Source organism: Sminthopsis crassicaudata, chromosome 3 (genome assembly GCF_048593235.1).
Source record: "Sminthopsis crassicaudata isolate SCR6 chromosome 3, ASM4859323v1, whole genome shotgun sequence".
NCBI lineage: Eukaryota > Metazoa > Chordata > Mammalia > Dasyuromorphia > Dasyuridae > Sminthopsis > Sminthopsis crassicaudata.
Genome location: NC_133619.1, coordinates 513531717 through 513541095, shown reverse-complemented (window position 1 = coordinate 513541095; position 9379 = coordinate 513531717). Strand labels below are relative to the sequence as shown.

The 9379-nt window shown below is 38.6% G+C and overlaps 1 protein-coding gene across 1 annotated transcript; it reads right to left on the bottom strand.

Moving 5' to 3' along the window:
* Window positions 1-556: 556 nt before the first annotated feature.
* Window positions 557-8786, bottom strand: LOC141563266 (pyrin-like). The gene is made up of 4 exons (XM_074304098.1): window positions 8718-8786; window positions 6505-7302; window positions 3257-3544; window positions 557-753 (listed from the first exon to the last, which is right to left on the bottom strand). The coding sequence occupies exons 3-4, from the start codon at window positions 3519-3521 to the stop codon at window positions 626-628; spliced, it is 393 nt and encodes a 130-aa protein (XP_074160199.1). The 5' UTR covers window positions 3522-3544; window positions 6505-7302; window positions 8718-8786; the 3' UTR covers window positions 557-625.
* Window positions 8787-9379: the final 593 nt, after the last annotated feature.

The following is a 9379-nucleotide window of genomic DNA, read 5'->3' as shown; positions in this document are numbered from 1 at the left end:
CCATAATATCTGAAGTGCACTCCTATGGAAAACAAATTAATTAGATTCCCTTAGATTGTCCCCAGAAGAAAAAATAGGGAGTATTGATTGGAAGGAAAGTCCTGATAATCAGAACTATTTCATTAATGCAATTGACAACTTTGGAAGGTAGCAAGTTCTCCCACTAAGCCAAAAAGTTGGATAATCTCTTGTCAGATATGATGTAGAAGGGATTCTCAGGTGTGAATTGGGCTAGACCAGGGCTTTTTCCACTTGCAACCCTTTTTCATGACCCTGTATATATATAGGTATATAAAATAGGTGTACAAATCAAACATTTACTGATAATAAATCATAATTTCATGACCCCCCACATTCAACTATGTGACCCCATATGAGGTCACAAACCACAGTTTAAGAAGCTTTGGGCTAGATGACCTGAGTAGTCTTCCAGTTCTGTGATCCCACATACCTTTATGACATAGTCTTTAGATACTATGATCCCAAGATTCTAATGTTATGTTTCTATGATTTTCAAATTCTATATTTTGATGATTCTTGAATCACTCCCAGTGACTTGAGTGTAAGATTTTATTATTCTATATCATCTTCATCATCTCTTTTCCCATTGTTTTCCTTTGTCATCTTACTCCTCTTCATCATCATCTGTTTCATCATCTTCATCACTTTCATCCTCTTCATCATCATCTGTTTCATCTTCATCACTATCACCCTCATCACTTTCATCTTTGTCATCATTCTCATCACTTCCTTCTGAAAAGTAAATAAAATTTTTCCTTGTTGATATGAAAACAAAAATATCCTACATTAGGCCTGGGCGGGGGATTGACTCTATTATAGAAAGAATACTCAGGAATCAGTTTTCGGATTCTAACTGAATTCTCAGAGAGAGAGGACTTGTCCAACCTCACATAGCCAATAAAGATGGATTAGAAACAAAATTTGCCTGCTAAGCTCCAAGTCCAGAGCTCTTTCCACCAGACCACACTGCCTTAAAAGCAATCTGCTCTGCAACCATATCAGCCAAAGGTCTTGACTCCAGACTTCCAGCATTCTTGACCCAGCATTGGATCACTGACTATGGATAACAATTAAATTTTTTTTATTAATTATAGTTTTTATTTACCAGATATATGCATGAGTAATTTTACAGCATTGACAATTGCCAAATCTTTTGTTCCAATTTTTTTCCCTACCCCTACCCCTAAGATGGCAGGTTGACCAATACATGTTAAATATGTTAAAGTACAAATTAAATACAATATATGTATACATGGATGACAATTTAATTTAATAAGAATGATTAGAAAGTACCCTAACTTTGAAGTGCAAAAACCTAGGTGAGAGACCCAAGCTCCCCAGACTGGTAGTTTCAAAAAATAGAATTTGAATCCAGACCTTTCCAGTTTAGAACTGCAACAGCTACATCATACTATCTCTTCTGATTTGCAATCTATAAACACAGGAGGACTTTTGTTTTGCTTTGTTTTTTCATTTGAGCAGCAGCATAAAGGAGTAAGAGACAGCAGGTGGCACTATAGTGCATAGATAGGTTATGAGTAATAACAAGCTAGTTGGCACAGGGCATAGAGCTCCATGTCTCTATGGCGCTCAGGAGGACCTGATTTCAATTCTGGCCTCAGATATTAGCTGTGTGATTCTAGGCAAGTCACTTAACCCCGTTTGCCTCCGTTTCCTCATGTGTAAAATGTAAAATGAGCTGGAGAAGAAAATGGCGAAACAATTCCAGTGTCTTTGCCAAGAATACCCCAAATAGGTTTCTGTTAAACAACAACAAATAATAAAGGAGCAAACAGGACATTAAACTCGGAAATTAATAGATATGGGTTCAAGTCCTAGCTATGATAATTTCTACTATTACTCTTCCAAGCCTCTATATGTCCCCATTAGTAAAATGAGCCTAATAATCCACTAGCTACAGTGAAACTCAGTCTCAGAGCTGGAAAGGATCTCCCTAACCTACACCTAAATAGGAGGATGCTACCATAATATCCCCTAACAAATGATCATCAAGTCTCTACTTGAGTTAGGTGGAACAGTGGATAAACATTGAACCTGGAGTCAGAAAAAGCTGAATTCAGATCTGCCCTTAGATACTTACTAGTGTGTGATTCTGCCTCAGTTTCCTCATCTGTACAATGGTACCTTCCCCCCACAGGGGTTGTGAACAAATCTTAAAATGCTATATAAATGGGGGTGGTAGGTGGCATAGTGGACAGAGCACCAGCCCTGAAGTCAGGAAGACTGGAGTTCAAATTTGACCACAGATACTTAACACTTCCTAGACCCTGAGAGTAAGTCACTTAGCCCCAATTGTCTCAGGGGAAAAAAAAAAAAGCTATATAAATGTTGGCTATTATTATTACTTTAACCACTTCAGTTTCTCCCTGGATTCTTGGAAGAAAAATGCTTTGTAAACTATAAAACTACAAAATTATTCACTACAACAGTAACTCATAATGTCATTGCTCAGTCATTTCAGTCATTTTCAACTCTTCATGAGCCTATTTGTTTTTTTTTTTTTTTTTTTTTTTTTTTTTTTTTGGCAAAGAGGTTGGCCATTTCCTTCTGCAGCTCATTTTACAAATGAGGAAACTGAGGTACACCCAGTTAAGTGACTTTTCTAGGATCCCACAGCTAATAAGTGTCTAAGGCTGGATTTGAATTCAAAAAAACAAGTCTTCTTGACTTCAGGCCCAATGCCCTAGCCATTGGACCATCTAGCCACCCTGTCAGCTTGCTATCTTTGGAGGTATTTGAAAAAAATAAAATACTATTCAATAAAAATGGGGGAAGAAATTCTGCAGCTATAATAATTATTGTTCAGGAATAAGTCTTTCCTCTAATCTTATCCCACCCCTAGTGTGTGCCTGTAGCATCCCCTTATCAATTGGAGCTTTAAAAGAGTCTCTCTAACTCTATCTTGGTCAGAACCTTATCTGGGAAGAGCTAGGATTTGTTCTTGTGTTCCCAGAAGAGTACCAACCCCTGGAAGAGATTATGTTTTTTGGTCTGTGTCTAAGCTAAGAAGAAATGAGAATTAGCTGAAGTGCTTAAGTGGCAAAGGGGCACTGCCAGCTGATGAGAACTGGTTCTTCAGGATAAGATCTTGTCTGAAGATCCCTATTTCTATCATCAAAAGATGGCACTCATGGAAGAAGACAGGTGGTCCCTTTCCCTGGAACCAAAATGGTGAAAAGACAGCAAGAGAGCTTCAGTCCCAGCCCTAACTCACCCTGTTGGATTTTCTTAAGGAGCATGTCGGCCACATCTTGCTGGTGAATGGCTTTTAGAACCTTCAGAGTAACTTCCAGGGCATACTTTTCTCCATAATACTTAACCAACATTTGAGCAAGATCATCGCAGTGGGCAGGTTCCAATTTCCCCCAAGGAATGGGCTTATAACATTTCTTTAGTGCAATGTGGTATAGTTTCCTCTTAAACTTCCTCAGCTCGTGTTCTACGAGTTCATCGAGAGAACTGGTTAGATGCTGGTCCATAGCCACTGGTACACACAAAAGACCTGGAAAATGAAGAAAGAAGTGACCTAACAAATATAAGAGAGGGGGACAAAGTATTGATGGAACAACAACTAATAGAGATCATAACAATAACAAACAATGATGATAATGTTGATGATGATAATGCCTTTCATAGTGTTTTAGGATTTGGGATAACACTGTGAATAGATAGGGCAAAAACAACCTCTTGGCTCCCTTTTACATCATGGGGAACTGAGATTTAAAAGGGAGCGGTTCATTCAATATCATACAGTAAATTAATACCAAAACAAGGATTAGAACTCACTTCTGATGACCCTATAGTATGTAAATGAGGTAGGATGATGTAATGACAAGGACCCTAGATTTGGAATTAAAAAAGCAAGAAGGAAATCCTGACAGTGACCTTGAACAAGTGAGTCAACCTCCTCCTGAAATTTCTGTTGCTTCCTATTTTGAAAATTATATTTGATCTTGATGATATCCAAGACTTCTGTATAGCAATAAATCCTTTAGACTCTATAGTTTCGAGGCCAGAATTCTTTTCTACATGAGGTTGGTTTGCTAGTTTGCTGTTTCTTCCTGTACTAAAGGACAAAGCTGCTGACAAAGTCTATCTTCCTAATGCACAGCTAATAGCTAGTTAGCTTTGTATATAGCACTTTAAGATTTCCAAAGCACTTTATAAGTTAAGTTTGATCATAAAGTAGTTGCTGTTATTTCCATTTTACAGCTAAGAAAACTAAGGCAGGAAGTGGATATCAGATGATTTTTTGCCATTCAGCAAAGTAAGCATTTCAGAAGGCTCTTCCTGACCCCAGACTCAAGTACTCCATCCATGTTGCCAACTAGTTTCCTTGGAAAGAACACTCGGTTTGGAGTTAGGAAACCTGGGATATAAATGTCCTCAGAGCTTCTGTTTCTTCATTTCTAAAATTCATAAAATACTTCCTCAGATCTCTTCTAGCTCTAAACGTTTCTATCATCCTTCTGAGTATCTGGAATACAACTAGGCCCTGATAAGTGCAAACAATGAATCCCTTGAAGTGTCTGTTTGCATGTATACAAATTCACACTATTTTAAGTTATAATGATGTGAAATATGGTCATTGTTTCAATAAATACAAGATAAAGGAGAAAAGGGAAGGGAAAAGGGAATATGAATTTATTAAGCACTGACTATGTGTCAGAAACTGTACTAATGCTTTATAAATATCATTACATTTTATCCATACAACAACATTGCAAAGTAAGTGTTATCTCCATTTTGGAATTAAGGAAACTGAAGCAGATAAGCAGTTAAGTGACTTGTGCAAGGTCTCACAGATTAATAAGTGAAACTAAATTTTAACTCAGAGCTCTATCCATGGTGCTCCCTAACTGTCCCAGAAGAAAAGGAATAATAAAACAGATTTTTTATAAGGGGAAAATGGGAGCCAAAGTGAGGACATCTGAGTAGAAGAAAAATAGATGTAGACCAGAGATCAGAAATTCTCCTTAACAAGGAAATAGGAAAAGTGTCTGATGAGCTATGCAGTCTGTAAATTTGAATTATGGAGTCTCTAAGATGTCATTTTCACACCCTTTACTCTAGGAATAACAATTAAATCTCCAAACTTTTTGTAGCCCCATAGAAGTTTCCTTGGGGACTTCCTGAGGACAAGGATTGTTTCAATTTTGTCTTTGTACTCTTAACCTCCAGCATGAAATCTTTCTAGAATATATTTGGAGGCTTGTTTAATGCTTATATGTAAAGTTCTGTTGTCTCCAGAGACTGCCAATCACTCTCTGGGAGGAGATCTGCTGTCTCAACTCAATCTCTCCACCAGATTCTTCTTCCTGTATTGAGCCGCCAATTCTGACCTAGAGTAGAGACTTCTCTCCCTTGCTCAATGTTGCCTCCTTTATCCTCCCAGAGAATGGACGTGGAATAATTCAGGGGCTTCTGGGAAAAAATACTTCAACCAATGAACTTGCTCCTCCTAAGCACGCAAGCTCCTCCCCAGAAGTTCAAAGGGGTAAAACTCCCCCCAAAGGCCGGAACTAGAGAATTTTTAAGTACTGATTTAGCACCTAGTAAGAACCTAATAATCTCATTATCTCCTTAGCACTTGTAAGAACCTAACACTTATAATCGAATCAATTTTTATAGTTTAGATTGGTCAGGGCAATCTGAGTGCCTTTGTGCTTATTGTCTCTGCTATACTAGTCTAGTCCCAAATGATAAGGGAAGAGTCTTTTAGACCAATTTCCTCATTTTACATGTGAAGGAACTGAAGCCCAGAGGGAAGTGGTTTGCCCAAGGTTACATAGCTAGTGGAGAGGAAAGCTATCATTTGAATCATTTTAGGATTCTTGATCTAGTAATCTGTATTATCAATATCTAGAAAATTTTTGGACACAGCCATTGTCCAAGTCAGAGAACAAGCAATTATTAAGCACCTACTATATGCTAGGTATCATGCTAAGCATTAAAGTGTACAAAAAAAAAAAGATAAAAACATGATTCTTCCCTTTAATGGGGGATAGGGATGTAAATAATTATGTAAATGAAAAGTAATCTCAGAGAGAGGACACTAGCAGAGTTGGGAGTAAGGGGCAAGAAAAGCTGCCTGCAGAAAGATAGCTTTAAATTAAGCCTTGAAAGAAGCTAGAAGGAAGAAGTGAGAAGAGCATTCCAAATGTGAAGGGAAACCAGTACAAAGGAATGGAGTCAGGAGATGGGAGTGCCCTGTACAATGAACAAGGCTAATGTCACCAAAGCTACTGGGAAAGGTGAGACATCTTTATCAATTGCCCTGAGCAAGAGAAGTAGTTGGAAGGTAGGGCCTTATGGCAAAAGAACTGGAGTGGCAAGGACTGATGATAAAAGCCTATACTGAGGTCCTGGTCTTGATCTAAGTCTGATCGTGGGTCCTGAGGATGGAGGAGGAAAAGTTGAGTGTTCCAGCCCTGAAGAACTAAAGAAGACTGATCTACTTACCCTCCAATCATCAGCAAGGACAGCTCCACTCCAGTGTTGATTGGGGGAGTATCAAAGAGGATAGTGGTGAGAGAGGAGCTTGACTCAGAGATAATAATTGAACTAAGGGACATGATGAGGTCACTAAGAGGGAGAGTAAACAAAGAAGGGGGACTGGGCAGATTTGAGGTCATAGAGGCAGTTGCTTCCAGTCTTCATGGGTTGCTGGTCAGTAAAGGCTGGGCCAATTGGAGCCTCCACGATATCACAAGGCTTAACCAGGCTCAGTGCTACCTTGGCTTAAAAAGTCATGGCTACTTCCAGAAACATCAACTCCCGGAATGTGGTCATAAAAAAAAAAAAAAAAAAAAAAAGATGCTCTCATCTCCTCTTTCTGGGATACGATACAATGATCCTCAAGGACTTCCTTAAGTGCAGGACTGATCATGTCACTCCTCCACTCAATAAACTTCATTGAGTTCTTGTTACCTCCAGGATCAAATATAAAATCTTTTTTTTTTCTTTTGGTTTTTAAAATCCTTGATAACCTGATCTCATTCTTTTTTCAAGCCTTCACATAGTTTATATTCCTCTCATTAGACTTTATGATCCAGTGACAACTCCTGGCTCTCCCATGGGACAATCAATCTTGTGACTTTGGACCTCTTCACTGATTCTCTCTCATGCCTTGATTCCTTGCTTCCATCTCCTGCTTCCTTCACGTCTACAGCTGAAATCTTACCTTCTACAAGAAGATTTTCCTGGTCTTCCCAATTCTCCACCCATTCTTTTTGAGACTACTTTCAGTGTTCCAAATCACTACTGATCAGAGAAATGCAAATTAAGACAACTCTGAGATACCACTACACACCTGTCAGATTGGTTAAGATGACAGGAACAAATAATGATGAATGTTGGAGGGGATGTGGAAAAACTGGGACACTAATACATTGTTGGTGGAGCTGTGAAAGAATCTAACCATTCTGGAGAGCAATCTGGAATTATGCCCCAAAAGTTATTAAACTGTGCATACCCTTTGATCCAGCAGTGCTTATACTGCTGGGCTTATATCCCAAGGAGACTACTTTCCATTAGTTTAAATAGAAAATTTAAATCAAAAATTTAGTTTGAAATTTACAGTTTAGTTATTTTTACATTTGCTCTCATAAGTAGATAGGTGTATCCAGTGGCTGGCACATAGCACTTAATAGTTATTGAATGACTGAAAACACGATCTTGGTACTCGGTGCCACCATCTTTATCACATCTGTTTTGTCTCTATACCAAAACTACCACGAAAGCCACAGCAAGGAGGTCAAGAGAGGCCATAAAAATGAGCTGTGGATTTTGATAAGGAAATCCTGGCTCTGCCAGGAGCTTCTTAAACCCAAATAGAAATGGGGAATCCAGGGAAATGACAATCTCATCAGCTTCTCAGAAGCTCAATTATCATCTCTGTGCAGATAATTCTCCCTCTTATTTATCCATTTCTAGCCTCTCTCCTGACCTCCAATTTCATACTCGCAATTGTCTTTTAGGTATCTTAAACTAAATCTCCCATAGGTATCTCAGCCTCATCATATCCAAAGCTGAGATCATAATTTTCCCCAAAAAACCTCATCAATCAGAACATACCTACCACAATCAAAGACAGCGTCATCCTCCCAGATACCCACTATCCCAGATCCACAACCTTAGTGCAATCCAATCTTATCTTTTCTACCTTCTCACATGAGCCCTCTTCTCTCCATTCACATAATCTGCACCTTGGCACAGGCCCTCATCACCTCACTGGATTATTAAAACAGCCTTCTCGTTCTATCTTCCATTCCAATTACCAAATTGATTCTTAGGTATGACCATGTCACATCCCTACTCAAACTCCATATGGTTCCTCAAGTTTCTAGGACCAAATTTAAAATCTTATGACTTTAAAAATCTTTAACAACTTGGTTACCTGTCTTACATTTCCACTCTTCTTGACTCCCCTCCACAGACTCTACAAATTGCCTCTGTAATGTTCTTCACATACCTTACTTCATCTCCTTACTCTGCTGGGCTTTTTACTGTTTCCTGTACCTGGAATGCTCTTTTCTCCCTTCTATCTCCCAGTTTCCTGACTACTTTCAATCCTCAGTTCAAATCCCTCTTTCCTCAAGAAGCCTTTCCTGACACCTCAACATTAATGACTTCCTCTGATAGACTCCAATTTATCTTATATAGAACTTGTTTACATAGTTGTCTTCTGACTGAAAGCTCCCTGGAGGCAGGGAGTATCTTGTGCTTCTCTTTATCCCCAACATTCAGCACTGTGGATGGACATTTATAACTGTTAACCATTTTGTCTTAACAACAAATCCTTGACAATTCTAAGGTCCCTTGTGGATCCAACATTCTAAGTTCTAAGGTCTATGTTGTGACACAAAGCAATGTAGTCCCTGATACAAATTTTCTCTGTGGATATTGTTCCAAAGGTTGCTAAGTCACGAAGGCTAGACTTAGAATCAAAGATTCTGGGTTCAAACAGCTGCTTCACTACTTAGAGTCATTGAGCAAATTATTACATCTCTCTGGACCTCAGTTCACTCACTTGTAAAAAAGGAGTTGGATTATACTAGGGCAAGAGTGGGAAAGAGGCTCAGAGTGCCAGCAGTGTAGATGAGCATGAGGAAGTTCTGGCCCATCCAAGTGGCTCTAAATTAAATTCAATCTAAAAGGAATTTATTAAGCCCTTAGTAATTCAACAAAAAAATTTTAAATTACTATGTACTAGGCACAATGTGCCGGAAATACAAGGCAAAAAAAAAAAAAAAAATCCAGTCTCTGCCCTCAAGGAATTCACACTCTTCTTAGAGATACAATAGACAAAGAAATAAATATCAAGTGTATACAAAGT

Excerpts from the sequence above, each read along its gene's own strand:
- LOC141563266 (XM_074304098.1), bottom strand. The coding sequence starts at position 3,521 with ATGGACCAGCATCTAACCAGTTCTCTCGATGAACTCGTAGAACACGAG. Across the intron at positions 754-3,256 it reads CCTTAAGAAAATCCAACAGG|AAGGAAGTGATGAGAATGAT; the intron begins GTGAGTTAGGGC and ends TTTACTTTTCAG.